Here is an 18,882-nt window from a genome sequence, read left to right as displayed (position 1 = left end):
TGATGAATTAGGTAACACATCAAAAGAGTATAAAGTATACTACTTCAAATTTGCCTAACTTTCAGCTAATGATAGTCAGCTCATTGGTTCAAATCAAAGAGTGTAAAATATACTCACAAGTATAACAAAATTAATTACTGTAGCATTATTAATACTTTTGATTGTGCAAAGGCACATAGGTGCCAACTTTTACACATGCTCACACACATACATACAGACACAGTCATACAAACAGAAATATCTTGTAGCAATCATCATGTAGTTTGGAAAATCAGCTCCAATATAAACTCAAAGAATATTAGTCTAAATATCCAAACATTTTTGAGGTAAAGAGTGTTTGTCAATAGATACTTCAATCCAGGCAACAAATTCATGTTCTACAGGACCACAGCATTCCTTGACATTGTGTATGAATTAGGAATGTGGTCTATGTACAGCAGTCACCTGAAGTCCTTGAACAAAATACCTCAGCAAAATCCTGCAAATTCAATGGTAGGATAGATGCTCCAACATCAATGTCATCTGTCAGCCCGACATTTCCAACATTGGTTAATGTCAAAATGTCGTGTAGAGTAGTCTTTTTTTTGTTTGCATTCCTGACCAAAGTCTCCTAAATCAAAGTCTTTGCTCTGAGCTTTATCATGGCAAGCAGTTACTGGAAGGGCAGAGAAAACACTTCAAGGATGTCCTCAAAACTTCCCTGACAAAAAGTGACATCCCTAAGAATTGTGGGAATTCCGTGTCCATAGCTACCCAAGAAGAAGTGTCTGTCAAGGTGCACGCCATTCCAAGCGTCTCTAAATGGCCCAGCTTGAGGCCAAGCGCAGAAAGAAGAAGGAGCTGCTGAAAACCCAAATGGTTCACACACTCACTTCAGCAAGCATGACCTTCTCCCCCATCGTGGCAGGGTGTACAGATCCAGAATTAGAGTGTCGAGTTACCTCAGGACACACAGACTCCAGAGTGGAAGAAGTTTATCCCTGATCTGGAGAGTAAGCTAAGAAGAAGAAACATTAAAAATATTAATGCAGTCCTTTTATTCAATATATGTCAACTTTATCCCTCATTCACACCTCATCAGATTAGTGTATTCAAGACTTATTATGTCTCTGCTGAGAGTAATATTGAACACGTCAGGTCCTAGGTCATGACAGAATGCATATGTTACTTTTCTTTTTGTTTTTCATGTAGGTCAGTTGCTGAACCTATCCACTGGGGGAGGAGATGGCCTAATGGCATCATCACTGGACTGTTAATTCAGACACCCAGATAATGTTCTGGGACCTGGGTTCGTAGTGGTATCATCGCTGGACTGTTAATTCAGAGACCCAGATAATGTTCTGGGACCTGGGTTCGTAGTGGTATCATCGCTGGACTGTTAATTCAGAGACCCAGATAATGTTCTGGGACCTGGGCTCGAATCCCAACACAGCAGATGGCGGGATTTGAATTCAATAAATATCTGGAATTAAGAATCTAACGATGACCGTGAGTTGATTGTCAGGGAAAAACCCATCATGTTCACTAATGTCTTTTTGTGAAGGAAACTGCCATCCTTACCTGGTCCGGCCTACATGTGACTCCAGACCCACTGCAATGTGGTTGAGTCTTAACTGCCCTCTGGGCAATTATGGATGGGCAATAAATGCTGCCTAGCCAGCAATGTCCCTCATCCCATGAATGAATGAAAAAAAGAGGCTACTTTTAACAAAAGTATATAAAAGTTTATTATCCAAAAGAAAAGCAAAAACTAATTGCACTAGATGAGAGAAAAGAAAGATCTCATTGTAAACATTAAAAAGAATGATTTATTCCTTTTATCCCAGCAATACCCTCACAGACACTCAAACCTTATTGAAGACTCACCCTTATCTCCATAATAATGTTTTTGGCTCAGCTGGATAAGCTGTAATCAGTTTTGTTTTGGTAAATTGCTTCATATTCACTAGGTGCAATTTTCTTCAATTCATGTCCCTTGTCAAGATCCTTAAAGCAATTGCTAACTCAGTTCACAATTATTTGACATACATTCCCTAAATGCATGTCTTCAGCAGCCTTCTGAAATGTCTTTCTCTCTGAGACCTCGCCTTCTGATTCTTTCTTCTCACTGACTTCTAAGCAATTCAAAACTTCTCCCTAACCATGACGCTTGGAGATTGCTAAATAACAGCACATCTGTTACCTGTTCTGGCCTCTTTCATCTCTCACTCTGTATGGTGATCTTGAAACCTAAGTCAGCAAACACCTTAGCAATTAACTCCCCAGATATATTTTTATTCATTCATAGGATGAGGGCATTGCTAGCCAGGCAGCATTTATTGCCCATCCCTAATTGCCCAGAGGGCAGTTAAGAGTCAACCACATTGCTGTGGGTCTGGAGTCATATGTAGGCCAGACCAGGTAAGGATGGCAGTTTCCTTCTCTAAAGGACATTAGTGAACCAGATCGGTTTTTCCAACAATCGGCAATGGATTCATGGTCATCATTAGAGTCTTATTTCCAGATTATTTACTAAATTCAAATTTCTCCATCTGCCCTGGTGGGATTCAAACCCAGGCCTCCAGAACATTATCTAGGTCTCTGGATTAATAGTCCAGCGATAATACCACTAGGCCATCACCTCCCCATTATATTTCTGGGCATTTAGCTGAAACACATAACTTCTTATAAATGCTGTTTTAAACTCATTCTTCAAAAATTCTTTCTGGCCTTTATAAACGTCAAGTCAGATCTTCACAGATGCAAAAGCGAAACCCATTTTTACCTCCACTTTAGAAGCCAAGTTATTAAATGGTAATAATATGAGATTTCATACCAAATTTTTTGGACTAAGATCATGTCTATACCCGGCTTACAGTCGATTCATGACAAGGGAGCTTGAGGTATTTATTCATTCATTGAAAAATGTATAGAGTCAGATGGTGCAACTGTTGTCCTTTATTGCAATTACACACAGCGCCTCTAGGGAACAGTTATACTATGTAAGCAAATGCTGACCAAAAGTATGAACTCATGGCTTGTCCAAAAATAAAGGCAATCATATACCTTGGACGACAAGAGATATTTCAGTCAAAAAGAAAAAAGGGAGCATATGTAAGGTTTAGAAAACTGAAATCAGACAAGGTTCTGGAGGAATGTAAAAGAAGTAGGATATAACTTAAACAAGGAATTAGGAGGGCTAAAGGGGGCCATGAAATATTTTTGTCAAGTATAATCCCAAGGTATTTTATAAGTATATCAGGAACAAGTGGGTAGCTAGGGAAGGGGTAGGTCCACTCAAGGACAAAGGAGGGAATTTATGCATGGAACCAGAGGAAGTGAGTGAGATCCTTAATGCATACTTCACATTGGTATTCATTCATCGAGGACAATAGCATGAATGATGGCATGATTATGAAGGGCATGTTGATATTGTAGGGCATGTCAATATTAAATAGGGGGACACGTCGGGTGTCTTGAAAAATATTCAAGTAGATAAGTCCTTAAAGCCTGAAAATCTTCCCCAGGACACTGAAGGAATCAAGGGATGAAATTACTGGAGACTTTACAGATTTCTGGTACAATTACAACATTGATAAGACATTTGGATGGGTATATGAACGGGAAGGGTTAAGAGGGATATGGGCCAAATGCTGGCAAATGGGACTGGATTTATTTGTGATATCTAGTTGGCATGGACAAGTTTGACCGAAGGGTCTGCTTCCATGCCATATATCTCAATGATTCTATGGCCCTATCTTTGTGCTCTCTTTAGCCAAAGGCAAAGTCACAGAAGACTGGAGAATAGCCAATGCTATTCCTTTGTTTAAAAACAGCAATAGGGATTATCCAGGAAATTGTAGGCTGGTGTGCCTTACATCAGTGGTAGGAAAATTATTGGAGAAGATTCTGAGGGAGAGGATTTGCTTGCATTTGGAAAAGAATGGACTTATTAGTGATAGTCAGCTTGCCTTTATGTCGGGAATGTTTTACAAATTTGGTTGAGGTTTTTGAGGAAGTTATGAAGATGATTGATAATGGTAGTGTAATGGATATTGTCTACATGGACTTTACTAAAGCATCTGACAAGGACCCTCATGGTAGGCTTGTCCAGAAAGTGATGTTATATGGGATTCATGGTGTGCTGGTAAGTTGGATTTAAAATTGGCTTGGTCATAGAAGACAAAGGGCATTTGTGGAGGATATTTTTCTGACTGGAGGTCTGTGACTAGTGGCGTTCCACATTGTGCAATTTTGGCCTCCTTTTCTGAGGAAGGATGCTCTTGCCCTCGAGGGAGTGCAGCGAAAGTCTACCAGGCTGATTCCAGGGATGGTGGGTCTGACATATGAGGAGAGATTGACTAGGTTGGGATTGTTTTTGCCAGAATTCAGACGAAAGTCGGGGGGGTGGGCGGTCTCATAGAGACTTATAAAATTCTAACAGGTCTAGACAGGGTAGATGCAGGGAAGGTGTTCCCGATGGCGAGTGTGTCCAGAACCAGGGGTCACAGTATGAGGATTTGGGGTAGAATATTTAGGACAGAGATGAGGAGACATTTCTTCACCCAAAGAGTGGTGAGCCTGTGGAATTCGTTACCACATGGAGTAGTTGATGCCAAAACATTGAATGTATTAAGAGGTGACTAGGTATGGCACTTGGGGCGAATGAAATCAAAGGTTATGGGGAGAAAGCAGGATTAGGCTATTGAGTTTGGATGATTAGCCATGATCGTGAAGAATGGCGGAGCTGCCTCAAAGGGCCGAAAGACCTCCTCCTGCTCCTATGTTCTATGCTTCTATGTTTCTATGTATGTTTCTATGTTAATCAGTGCTAGGACCTCTGTTGTTTGTGATATACATATACATAAATGATTTGGATAAAAGTGTAAGTGGTCTGATTAGTAAGTTTGCAGATGACTTGAAAATTGGTGGAGTTATGCATTAGGAAAGTCAAAGAATACATCAGGATATAGATCAATGGAAAGTTAGGAGGAGAAATGGCAGATGGAGTTTAATCTGGACAAATGTGAGGTAATCCATTTTAGGAGGTCAAATGCTGGAGGAAGACATACAGTAAATAGCAGGACATTTAGGAGCATTAATATACAGAGGGATCTTATAGTCCAAGTCCGTAGCTCCCTGGAAGTGGCAAAACAAGTGGATAAGGTGGTAAAGAATGTGTATAGCATGCTTGCCTTCATCGGTTGGGACATTGAGTATAAAGGTTGGCAAGTCATGTTGCAGCTGTATAAAACTTTAGTTATACCACGTTTGGAGTATTGTGTGCAATTCTGGTCACCACAGTATAGGAAGAATGTGGAAGCTCTGGAGATGGTTAGTCAAGATTTTAATCACGAACAATGGAACAGGCTTGAGGGGCAACATAACCAACTCTTTCTCCTGTGGATAATTCTTGAAGCACCCTTGCTTCTTTTGCAGATCACTTTAAATCAATGCCCTCTTGTACTTGTTCTGTTTATGGCTTGGAGCTCTGAAGCCAAGGGGAACATCTAACTACATCACACTGTCACTTTGTGTAAGAATTTTGTAAGTTTCAATGAGGTCACCCCCATTCTTCAAAACATGAGAGAATACAGACCCTGTTTCTCAATCTATCCTCATATGACAATCTGCCCGTCACAGGGATTAATCTGGTAAACCTCCAGTGGACTATGACAAGTATATCCTGACTTAGATAAGGAAACCAAAACAGCACACAATACTTTGGAGTGGGGTCTTACTTTAAAAACAAAAAGGCTTTATTTTTAATTGATTCCTGGGAGAAAAAGGCTAAGACATAAGAGCCAAAGTAGGACTTTCAGTCTGCTGGCTCTGTTCTACCATACAATAAGATCATAGCTGATCTAACAATCCTTAAATTCACTTTCTTGCTTTTTCCACATAGCCCTTGACTCCCTTTCTGATCTGTCTATCTCAACTTCACTACAATGAATGAACCAGCCTCAGCAGCCCTCTGTTGTAAAGAATTCCAGAGATTCACAGTTCTGAGGAAGGTTCATCGGGCCCCAAAGATTAACTCTGTTTTTTCCTTCACAGATGCTGCCAGACCTGCTGGGCTTTTCCAGCAACATTGTTTTTGTTCCAGAGATTCACTACCCTCTGAGAGAAGACATTCTTCCTCATCCCAGTCTTAAATTTGTGACGCTTGTTCTGAAAGGATGCCCTTTGTTTCTAGACTTTCCCACAAGGGGAAATTACCTCTCCTATCCTGTCAAGTCTCCTAAGAATATATGTTTCTATAAGATTATTCTTCCAAATTCCATGAGTACACATCCAACCTACTCAACGTTTCCTCATAAGACAATCCCTCCACAGCGAGATATCACCCTAATTATCTTTGCTCGACTCCCATGCCAGTATTAATTTCCTTAGACAAGTGGCCCAAAACTGTTCACAATATGGGAAGGTGATGACCTGGTGGTGTTATTGCTAGACTGTCAATCCAGAGACCCAGATAATGTCCTGGGGACCTGGGTTCGAATCCCACCACGGCAGATGGTGGAATTTGAATTCAATAAATATCTGGAATTTAGAGTCTAATGATGACCGTGAATCCATTACCAATTGTCAGGAATAGCCCATCTAGTTCATTAATGCCCTTTAGGGGAGGAAACTGCCATCCTTACCTGGTCTGGCCTACATGAAACTCCAGACCCACTGCAATGTGGTTGACTCTTAACTGCCCTCTGGGCAATTAAGGATGGGCAATAAATGCTACCTAGCCAGCAACGCCCTCATCCCATGAATGAACAAAGGGAAAAAAAATGCCAGCTGTGATCTAACTAGTGCCTTGTATAGATTTAGTAAAGCCTCCCTACTTTTATACCCCATAACAAAAGTTCTCTTTGATACTCATCACTAGCAAGGTCAACATTTGTTGTCTGTCCTTAAGAGGGAGGTTGTGTGCCACCTTCTGGAACCAGAGCAGTCCATGTGGCAAAGATAGTCTCCCCTTTGCCCAGCGCTGGTGGTGTGGAGTTCCAGTTATGACAGTGATAATGAAGGAGAAACTGATGTTGTTGAAGTAGCAATATTGTGAGATTCACTGGAGCATTTTGGAAGGTGATTGTTTTAACAGGCACATGTTGTCTTTGTTATTCTAGGTGGTAGAGGTTGTGAGTTTTCAAGATATAAGTGAAGAATTCTTGACCAATGCATTCTGTAAAAACACCAGTGGTGACAGGAGTGTGTGTCTAAGATGGTGTACAGCCACGGATAAAAGTGGATGTATTTCTATTGCTGTCTGTTCTGTTCACCTCTATAGGGAAATACTAATGTGGCCTTTCTGTATTCTAGTTATTATCATGTGCATGCACTCGGTCCTCATTGGAGGTGAGGAGCAGGCTGTCTTCCTGCAGAAAGCCCACGACATGGGGCTGACCAATGGGAGGTTCGCTTTTGTACCATATGACACCTTACTCTACAGTCTTCCTCACAAGAATACGTCCTACTCTGTGCTGAGGGAAAACAGCAAGCTGCGAGAGGCTTATGATGCTGTTTTGACGATAACGATGGCATCAGAAGAGATGAGCTTCCATGAGGCATTTTTAAAGGCACAAAAGAATGGCGAAATAGTGACATCCCAGCAACCAGAGCAGGTACACCCAATAAGCCAACTGTCTCTAAGCAAATTAGTCAATGTCTGATAGCATTGCTCAAGGTTTGCAGGAGGGCACAATCTGTCTACTGGTCGCAATTCTGATAACATGCTGCAGGAGCTTATGGTGGCACTTCTGGGCAAACAGGAGTGGCAGGTTCTCCTGGAATGTACTGCACAATAAAATCCTGCTGTTCCCATCCATATCTTCACTCACCTGAGTGAAACACCCATTATGAGTCCAATGTCCACTTCCCTGTGATTTTCAGGAAAGATTATTAGAGTATCCGCGATCTTATTGAATGATGATGCAGCCTCAATGGGCTGAATGTCCTGCCTCTGCTCCTACAACTTGTGGTCTAAAATAGAAGCAGGCTTGAAGAAAATGCAAAAGTGCCTAAATGAACGCAAAAAAAAAATTCTAAGCTACAGGTACAGTGTATATCTTGGAATGGAAATAGCACGCTGCATGTGATGTGCATGTGCATGTTGTTTACTGGGCTATTAGCACCCGGGAGTCCATCGTTATTACTGTTTAATTTGTAATTTGATAATGGTTAATGATAACCTAAATTCAGGAATTAAGGATGTGCAAACAGTTTGGAGAAATGAGAAATAAGAAAAGCAAGAAGTCACTTGTGGGAATGATGTACAACCTCCCTAAAAGTAATCATGTGATAAGGTAGAGTGAGAAGGAAGAAATAATGACGGCTTGTGTGAAAAGTATGTCAATAATCATCAGGGATTTTAGTTGACATATTGGCTGGAAAAGTCAGACGGCCTAAGGTAGGCAACGTTTGGAATTCATGGATTACCTTTAGGATAGTTTCTTAGAACACCATATTTTGGAGCTGACAGAGAGCGGGCTATATAAGAGTTGGCATTGTGCAATAATATAGGATTTAGGTGGCAGCAAACATAATATAATTGAATTTTACATTCAGCTTAGGGGAGAGCAGAGCGGATCTGAGAATTTTTAAAGAAGTATAACCAAGGGCAATTATTGAGAGTGCAAAAGCAGAGCTGACCAGAATGAATTGGCAAATTAATTTAAAGGAGAGGTCTGTAGAGATATAATGGCAGACATTGGAGGATATTTCCAAAATTACAGAACAGATATTTTCCAAAGAGTAAGTAAAATTCCAACGGTTGAACCCACTTTCCAGAGTTAACTTGACACGTTAAAGAGATTGTATCAAAATTAAAGAAAATCATTTAATTCTGCAAAGATAGGTGTCATGTCTGAAAATTAGACAGAATATAAAAAAGCAACAAATGATCAACAAATTAATAAGGGAAATTACAAAGTATGAAAGACAGCTAATCAGAAATATAATAATAAATGCAGTAGTAAGAGTTTCTATTATTTGAAGAAGAAGAAAATAGTTAACAGAGTGAGCATTAATCGTATAGAAATTCAAATTGGAGAAGTAATCATGGAAAGCAAGGAATTTACGGATGAATTGGAAAGGTATTTTGCATCATTCTTCTAGTGGAGACAAGTAACATCCTAGGCACAGTGATAAATCAGGAAATGGAAGGGAGATGGGAACACAGGAAGATCAGCAGAGAAATGATACTGAGTAAATTGTTGAAGCTGAGGTTGATCAGTGCCCAGGTCCTGTTGGACTTCATTTCTGGGTCTTAAAAGAGGTGGCCCCTGAGATTGATGGCGCATTGATTTTAATTTTCCAAATGCCCTTGATTCAGCAATGGTCCAATTATATTGGAAAACAAAGTTGGGGATTGCAGAGCTCTGAGATGCAGAGGGATCTTGGTGTCCTCATGCATGAATTACAAAAAGTCAGTGTGTAGTTACAGTAAGGAATTTCCCTCTGGGCAATTAGGAATGGGCAACATGTACTGGCCTACTCAACAATACCCATGGTCCATGAACAAATAAAAAAAATCTCCTTTATACAAAAAGTGAGAGAAAGCAGGAAATTACAGATCAGTTAAGTTGACATCTGTCATCAGGAAACTGTTAGAGGCAATCATTAAATGAGTTACAGCAAGGCAAATGGATAGGGAACAGTACAGTGGCTCAGTGGTTAGCACTGCTGCATCACAGCACCAGGGATCCCTGTTCAATTGCAGTCCTTGGTGACTGTCTATGTGGAGTTTGCAATTCAGCTGCTGATGCTTTACTCACTATCTGACACTTTTGATCACTTGCAGAGACTTATTATTCAGTCTATCGGCACGCCATTCACACCATTTGATGATCTTTTGATCTCTCTGCCTATAAGTTCTGTGCCTGTGTGTCTTCCTTCACTGCACCTGATGAAGAAGCAGCACTGTGAAAGCTTGTGATTTCAAATAAACCTGTTGGACTATAACCTGATGTTGTGTGACTTCTGACTGTCCACCCCAGTCCAACACCAGCATCTCCACATGAAAGGGGAATGGAAGAAGATTACAACATAACTTTTAAAAGGCTATTGGATAAATATTTGAAAAGGAAAATAAAATACAGTTCTAAGGGTAAAGGAGGAATGGGACTAACTAGTAACTATACTAAAAGAACTTCCACATGTAAGATGTGCTGAATGGCTGTCTTTTCTGGTGAAAATGTACAGATTAGGAGCAGAAGTAGCCCATTCAGACCCTTGAGGCTGCTCTGCCATTTTATAAAATCATGGCTGATTTATATCTAATCCCAGTAATCCTCAAATCCCCTACCTAACAAGAACCTAACCACCTCTGTCTTGAAAATACTCAATAGCCCATCTCCACTGCATTCTTAGACAGAGTTCCAATTCTAGTGATTTGGAACAGAAATCTAATCAAATGATGTGGCAATAAATTCTTGGGAATTATCTCTGGAAACTTCAGGAAGCAAATCAGCCAGAGTTTGCACTGGCTAGTGATCAACTGGAGCGGAATTGACCTGAGTGGATGCAAATCAGCAGGATCTGTGAAGGCCTCCACAGCTGAACAACCTGCCAACCTTGTTTCAGCTGAGTGTACTTATTGCTACGGCTGGAAATGACAAGACTATACATTTGATTTGATTTGATTTGATTTATTATTGTCACATGTACCTAGGTACAGTGAAAAGTTTTATTTTGTGTGCAGTACAGGCAGATCATGCCATACAGAGTGCATTAGTGTAATAGAATAAAGCGAGGAATACAATGTTATGGCTGCAGAGAAGGTGCACAAACATCGAGATCAACATTAAATTTAAAATTTGAGAGGTCCATCCAGAAGTCTAATAACATTGGGGAAGAAACTTTTCTTGAATCTATTCCTACGTTTTAACAAACTTTTATATCTCCTATCCAATGGAAGAGGGTGGAGGAGAGTATATATAGTCTTTGACTATGTTGGTTGCTTTCCCAAGGTAGAGGGAAATATAGACGGGATCAATGGTTGGAAGGCTGGTTTGCGTGATTGACTGGGCTGTGTTCATGACTCTATGTAGTTTCTTGCGATCTTGGGACAAGCAGTTGCCAAACCATGCTGTAATGCATCCAGTTCTGAGGAAAGGTCACTCGACCTGAAACGTTAACTCTGATTTCACTCCACAGATGCTGCCAGAGCTGCTGAGATTTTCTATCAATTTCTGTTTTTGTCTCAATATTAAAAGTTAAACTGTTTGAGTAGGCTGGAAGTCCCTTCCCTGTTGTACATCATTTGCCTTGTTAGGTTATTACAATCTAACAACTTTCATGGGCACTCTCTGGTAGCAATCCCTAGGATTCGATTTTGCGACCAATATGAAAAAAAACAGGCCTTTTGAGCCCGTTCTGCCATGCAATTAGATCCTGTCTGGTTGATATGTCCACTCCACTTGTGTCATTTCCTACCACATCATTAGTGAGCTGGCCTAATGAAAAGCCCATTGATCTCAGTCTTGATATCAACAAATGCTCTCAGTCTTTGTAACCTTTTAGAGAACAGATTTTCACACAAAATAAAACAAAGAAATGCTGATGCTGGAACTTTATAAAAGTTTATAAAATCATGAGGGGCATGGATAGGATGATTAGCCAAGGTCTTGTCCCTGGGGTGGGGCAGTCCAAAACTAGAGGGCATAGATTTAATGTGAGAGGGGAAAGATTTAAAAGGGACCTGAGAGGCAACTTTTTCATGCAGAGGGTGGTGCGTGTATGGAATAAGCTGCCAGGAGAAGTGGTAGAGGCTACATTTACAACATTTAAAAGGCATCTGGATTGGTATATGATAGGAAGGGTTTAGAGGCTTATGGGCTAAATGCTGGCAAATGGGACTAGATTTATGTTGCTTATATGATCGGCATGGATGATTTGGACCAAAGGGTCTGTTTCCGTGCTGTTTGTCTCTATGATTCTATGACTTTAAGACTCTTTACCCTATCGAAAATTTGTTATACATCTTAATTGGATCATCCTTTAATTTTCAATATTTAATGGACTAGAATAGAGTCATAGAGATGTACAGCACAGAAACTGACCCTTCGGTCCAACTCATCCATGCCGACTAGATATCCTAAACTGATCTAGTCCTATTTGCCAACATTTGGCCCATATCCCTTTAAACCTTTCCTATTTATGTGCCCATTGAGATGCCTTTTAAATGTTGTAACTGTACCAGCCTCCACCACTTCCTGTGGCAGCTCATTCCATACACCCACCACCCTCTGCATGAAAAAGTCTTCCCTTAGGCTCCTTTTAAATATTTCACCTCTCAACTTTCCACATGACTTAACCCTTTTGGCCTCATTATCCTTCTTACCAACCTTCCACGTATATTTGGAAGCCTGTAGCCCTGCCTGTTTGTTCAATACACTAACCATTAGAACGCCAAACTCGATCCAAGTAAGGCTGAAGCAGAGGATTAGAGCCAGTTGGTAACACTGTTAGGGGGAAGAGATGGGGAGATGGTGGTGTAGGGGCAATGCTGCCGGGTTCATAATCCAGTGGCTGAAGGCTAATGCTCTGGGGAAATGGGTTCAACCCCCCGCAATGTGATAACTGGTAGAATTTAATGCAGCAAACTCAATGGGCTGAGTGGCCTATTTCAATTCTCCCGTCTTACAGAAGCCATACTGTGTGCTCACCTTTGTGCCTAAATTGATTTGGTTTCATGCTGCAGGTTTCACCTCTCTTTGGAACAATTTACAACGGCATTTACTTTATCGCCAAAGCCATGGAGAATGTTCAGCAAGCCGGGGCCCACGTTTCAGGAATGACTCTTGCCAACTCCACCAGGAACATAACATTTGCCGGATTTAATCAGCAGATTGGGACCAACGACCAAGGGGAAGGGATTGTGAACTATGTCATCTTGGACACTGATGGGAGAAGTCACCAGCTGGTGCCCACCTACACCATCAACATGCCAATGGAAATGGTACAAGGCGGCAGCAGTGCCATTCACTTCCCCGGGGGCTCACCTCCTGGCGCTGATTCCAGCTGCTGGTTTGATCCAGATGTCACTTGCACAGGAGGTAATCTTTCAAATTCAGTTTGCCTTTCCAAAAAAGAAAACAGTCACACAATTTGGTCTGGAAGGTGCTGATGATGGCTGATTCCATGCATTTAGGATGGCTCACACCGCTATGGTCCTTCATTAAACATAGGGGCAGCACATTGGCTCAGTGGTTAGCACTGTTGCCTCATAGTACCAGGGACATGGGTTCAATTCTACCCTCAGGACCCAGCAAGCCCAGAAAGGAGGCCTTCGACTTGCCCTATATCAGCTTTCTGCATGGTGTAGATCTGTTCCCACTGCATCAGTGAGATCAGGCCCTTATGTGGCCAGCAAAAAGCAGGAAGTCCAGTTTAAGGAGGAGACACATCTATTATGTAGAGGTTGCAACCATGGGATTGGTTGAAAACAACCGGCACAAAGAGAGTCAATAAGGAACTCAGGACACATGTCTTCACTCAGCCTGGTTAGTTAAGTTATAAGTCAAGTTACGTGCACCAATCATTTCAATATTGTGTCTACTGGGAAGGCTGAGAGACTGGGAATTCTGTGGTGAGTAACTCACTCCCTAACTACAACACAGCATAACTTTCTCCATTCGCCTGATGAGTGCTGCTGCTCCAAACTTCACTCAAGAAACTCAACACAGTGATGTTGTGGCAATTTCATTGGACTGATACTCTAGAAACCCAAACTAATTCTCTGGGGTCACGGGTTCAAATCCCACTGTAGCAGCTAGTATGAATAAAAATTCAATTGATAAATCTAGAATCGACAGCTAGTCTTAGTGATAACTAGACAATAGGAAAGAAATACTCTTTTTAAAGAATAGGGGAAGAAACATCATTCAGCCAAGGCAGCCTATTTATGATGACCCCAATCCTCCATCAAGTTCAATAATTTTAGAACCTTAACACCTCCTCCCATGTCCTTCACCCACCCGCTCTCACCCTCGGCCCAGTAATGATATGGGCTGCTTTCACCACAGCTGACCCATTTTCACCCACTTATGGTCACCATTGACAGCTTTTCTTTTGACCCTGGCATCCTATCATCCATCCCTTTGTCTGCCCAACTGTCTTTCTTTTTCTCTCTCTCTGGGCTTCATCTGTGCCTGTCCATTCACTCCTTTAACCCCACACCCACCTGTCTTCAGCATATATACCACTTTTTCCAGGCTACTATCAGTTCAGAAGAAGGGCCACTGGATCCAAAACGTTGACTCTGTTTTAATCCATAGATGCTGCCAGGCCCGTCAAGTTTCTCCAGCAATTTCTGTTTTTTTTCAGAAAAGGCGTAATTGTCTAATTCTTGGAATAGAACATAGAACAGTACAGCACAGTACAGGCCCTTTGGCCTACGATGTTGTGCCGAACCTTTACCCTAATCCTAACGTCTACCTAACCTCCACTCCTACCTTATACTATCATCCATATGCCTATCTAATAGCCGCTTAAATGCCCCTAATGAGGCCGACTCTACCACCCTCTCTGGCAATACATTCCACGCCCAACCACTCTCTCAGCAAAGAACCTACCTCTGATGTCTTCCCTATATCTACCTCCACTCACTTTAAAACTATGCCCCCTCTTAATAGCTACCTCCACCCTAGGAAAAAGTCTCTGGCTGTCTACTCTATCTATACCTCTGCTCATTTTGTACACGTCTATCAAGTCACCTGTCATCCTTCGTCGTTCTAAAGAGAAAAGCCCTAGCTCTCTCAACCTTTCCTCGTAAGACCTTCCCTCCATTCCAGGCAACATCCTGGTAAATCTCCTCTGCACCTTTTCCAATGCTTCCGCATCTTTCCTGTAGATGATCCAAGATGATCAGAGGATTAGATAGGGTGAACAGTGGGAACCTTTTTCCTCGGATGGTGATGGCTAGCACAAGAGGACATAGCTTTAAATTGAGGGGTGATAGATATAGGACAGATGTCAGAGGTAGGTTCTTTACTCAGAGAGTAGTAAGGGCTTGGAATGCCCTGCCTGCAAAAGTAGTAGACTCGCCAACTTTAAGTGCATTTAAATGGTCATTGGATAAACATATGGATGATAATGGAATAGGTTAGGTTAGATGGGCTTCAGATTGGTTTCACAGGTCGGCGCAACATCGAGGGCCGAAGGGCCTGTACTGCGCTGTAATGTTCTATGTTCTATGTTCTAATGGGTGCGTTGACTTATGAGGAGAGGTTAGACAGGCTAGGATTGTATGTGTTGGCGGTAGAAGAGTAAACGACAACTTAATTGAAAGATATAAGACCAAGCGAGGGCTTGACCTGGTAGATGTTTCCTCTTCTGGGAGAATTGAGAACTTAGGGGTCACCGTCCATTTAAAAGAGATGCGAAGAGAGATTTATTTTGACAGAGGGTCCCGAGTCTTTGAAACTCTCTTCCTCAAAAGGCAGCTGAAGCAAAGTCTGAATATTTTTAAGGCAGTGGAAGATAGATTCCTGTTAAGCAAGGAAAGTAGATGAGAAAGTGGAATTATCAGATCAGACATGATTTTGTTCAATGGAGGAATAAGCTTGAGGAACCAATTAGAATATTCCTGTTCTTAAGTTGTGCTTGGCTGTTTGTAATTGTTTTCCAAACCTTTTAGAATATTCCTGTTAAAGAACAATGCAAGAAATACGTGAGAGGTGCGATGGCCACAATATACTCTCACCTTGGGACCACCAAATTCAGTTAACAATATTCAAGCCCCATACAATTCAAAAATGGATATTTACTCAAATTAGAATAACTTGCAGCACCATAAGCAGAGAGCGAGGGGAGTGGGATTAATTGGTAGCGTTTCCAAGATTGGCTGAAAGGTCATCTTCTGCTTCAGTGCTACATGATTCTACAATGTGCTGGCTAGGCTTCAAACAGAGGAGTTGGGGAACTCTGAGAGGAAATCAGTGGAAGAGAGAGGCAGAAATTCAAAATCCTTGGATGGATGTATTGTTGAGATTCCTTGGATACATACAGTAAAGCTGAGAACAGGTTTTGGTGGAGGTGTTCTGAACTTGTGCAGTAGCAGCCAGAGGCAGAAAGCAGGCTCTTGTCCTTAACACTGATTCATCATTCATTGGGCATCCCAGTGCATTAGACTCTGGACTCAGGAAGACAATCATTTCTTCTCAGTTTCATCTAATGACCTTTGGGGAATGTGCCACCCTTATCCCATCTGGCCTTCTTAAGAGTCATAGAGTCATACAGTACAGAAATAGACCCTTCCACCCAACTAATCCACACTAACCACATTCCCAAACTAAACTAGTCCGACCTGTCTGTGCTTGACCTATATCCCTCCAAACTCTTCCTATTCATGAACTTATCCAAATGTCTTTTAAATGTTGGAACTGTACATGCATCTACCACTTTCTCTGACAGTTCATTCCACACACAAACCACTCACTGCGTAAAAAAAATTGCCCTTTGTCTTTTTTAAATCTTTCTCCTCTCACCTTAAACATATGACCCCTAGTTTTGAAATCCCCCACCCTAGGGAAAAGACCCTTGTCATTCACCCTATCCAAGCCTCTCATGATTTATAAAGGTCACCCCTCAACGTCCTATGCTTCAGTGAATAAAGTCCTAGTCTTGTGAATTCTAGTCCCACAGCAATGTGGTTGACTCATTTCTGCCCTTCCAAATGGCCCAGGCTAGCCACTCAGTTCAAGGACAGTTAGGGATGGACAAGAAATGGTGCCTTTTCCAGCGATGTCCAATGGGACATAATTCTTGTCTTTCTTTATGCTCAGCGTTCATTGTGTTGGGTCAAGCCTTTGCGTGCCTCCTGATTGATTGTTGCCTCTGAGTTAAAAGGCCATGGGTTCAAGTCCCACCCCTTAGACCTGAGCCAAGAAATCCAGGCTGGAGCGTCCAGTGGGGTACTGAGGGAATGCCCCACTGTCAGAGGGGCTGCTGTTTGGATGAGGGATTAATCAGAAGTTGAATAGGATCCAATAACAGTTGCTCGATGAAGAGCGCGTGGTTCTCTCCATTCTCCAGACCAATATTTATCCATCAACCGATATCACTAGGATGGATTATTAATTATTTATCACAGTTCTATATGAGGGAGCATGCTGATGCCACAGTGCATCAGAGATGACAATTCAAAAAACTCTAGCACTGAAGCACTTTGAGGTGTTCTGAGCTGGTGAAAGGCTTCACAGCAATGCAAGTTCTTCTTAATCTCCTGATAGTTTTCGTTTCACCTTGTCATGGTGGCCACACACAATAGACTGAGCCCCTTCACCTTAATTAACCCCCAAAGAGAAGAGCCCATTTTCATAGAATCCCTACAGCATAGAAGCAGGCCATTTGGCCCATCGAGTCCACACCAACCCTCTGAAGAGCATCCCACCTAGCCCCCCCCCCACCTACTCTCTGTAACCCTGTATAACCCATGGCTTACTCACTAACCTGCGCATCCGTGGCAAATAAGCACAGCCAATCCATCCTAACTGCACTTTGTTGGACTGTGGGAGGAAACTGGAGGACCCAGATAAAACCCACACAGAGAGAGTGTAAACTCCACACAGACAGTCGCCTGAGGCTGGAATTGAACCCAGGTCCCTGACACTGTGACGTAGCAGTGCTAACACCGAGACACCATGCTGCCCACAAGTTTTGTTTACACTTTGACTTGAAAGTCACTCTGAGTGTAGAGGAATCAGTGTTAGATGTGCCAATGATGAAGAATATGTGGTGAATTAGTGGCCCTGCCCTGGAATTATAATTTTCTGTGCATTAATGATCATCATGACCTATCTCTCCTCTCTCTCCAGGTATTGAGTTAACAGCAGTCATACTGGCTTTTGGGTTAATCTGTGCTCTTGCACTATGTGTGCTTGGTCTCACCTACATCATCAGGTATGATATTTTCAACATTTTTAGCGTTGGCTTGGTATAAAATTATGAAGGGAATAGATAAGATAGAAGTGGGGGGCTGGGGGGGTGTTGTTTTCACTGAAACTAGAACCAGGGGGCATAGCCTCAAAATAAGGGGGAGCAGATTTAGAACTGAGTTGAGGAGGAACTTCTTCATCCAAAGGGCTGTGAATCTGTGGAATTCCCTTCCCAGTGAAGCAGGTAAGGCTTAGTCGTTGAATGTTTTTAAGGCAAAGATATGTAGATTTTTGAACAGTAAAGGAATTAAAGGTTACGGTGAGTTGTCAGGTAAGTGGAACTGAGTCCACGAGAAGATCAGCCATGATCTTAATGAATGGCAGAGCAGGCTGAACAGGCCAGATGCCCTGCTCCTGCTTCTATTTCTTATGTTCTTCACGAGCTTACTCACCACTGAGTCAGGAGCAGTAGCTTTTTAATTCTATCCATATTCTAGAGATTCCAAAACATCCAAAACATTAAATTAAGAGCAGGAGTAGACCACTCAGTCCTTCTAGACTGTTCAGTCATTCATAAGGTTATGACAGGTCTGATTACTCCACATTCCCACCTACCCCTGATTGCCTTTCATCCTCTGGCTTATCAGTAATCTATCTCCCACGGCCCTGAAAATATTCAAAGACTCTGCTTCCTCTGCCTTTTGAGAAAGAGAGTTCCAAAGACTCACAACCCTGTCCTGTCCTCAGAGGAGACTGAGGGAGGGCAATTATTGAGATGTATAAAATTTTGAGGGGGGCAAAGATAGGGTAGACGGGAAGAAATGTTACCCCATGGTGGAAGGATCAATGACCAGGGGTCATAGATTTAAGGTGAGGGGGGCAGGAGGTTTAAACGAGATGTGAGGAAAATCCCTTTCACCCAGAGGCTGGTGAGAATTTGGAACTCACACCTGTAAGGGTAGGAGAGGCAGAAACCCTTATCACAGTTAAGATGTATGCAGATGTGCACTTGTGATGCTAAGGCTTACAA

General features: G+C 42.0%; 1 protein-coding gene across 1 annotated transcript in view; it reads left to right on the top strand.

The window, feature by feature from the left end:
• gucy2f (guanylate cyclase 2F, retinal) overlaps nt 1-18,882 on the top strand; it is a 61,310-nt gene that overhangs the window by 715 nt on the left and 41,713 nt on the right. Inside the window, exons 2-4 of the mRNA XM_020520443.2 lie at nt 7,297-7,598; nt 12,677-13,031; nt 17,793-17,877. Of these exons, the coding sequence (XP_020376032.2) occupies nt 7,297-7,598; nt 12,677-13,031; nt 17,793-17,877 (742 nt within the window). The remainder of the gene's footprint in view (nt 1-7,296; nt 7,599-12,676; nt 13,032-17,792; nt 17,878-18,882) is intronic.

Source organism: Rhincodon typus, chromosome 6, assembly GCF_021869965.1.
Source record: "Rhincodon typus isolate 14 chromosome 6, sRhiTyp1.1, whole genome shotgun sequence".
NCBI classification, from domain to species: domain Eukaryota; kingdom Metazoa; phylum Chordata; class Chondrichthyes; order Orectolobiformes; family Rhincodontidae; genus Rhincodon; species Rhincodon typus.
The sequence above is the reverse complement of the archived record's forward strand: the minus strand, read 5'-3'. Positions and strand labels throughout refer to the sequence as shown.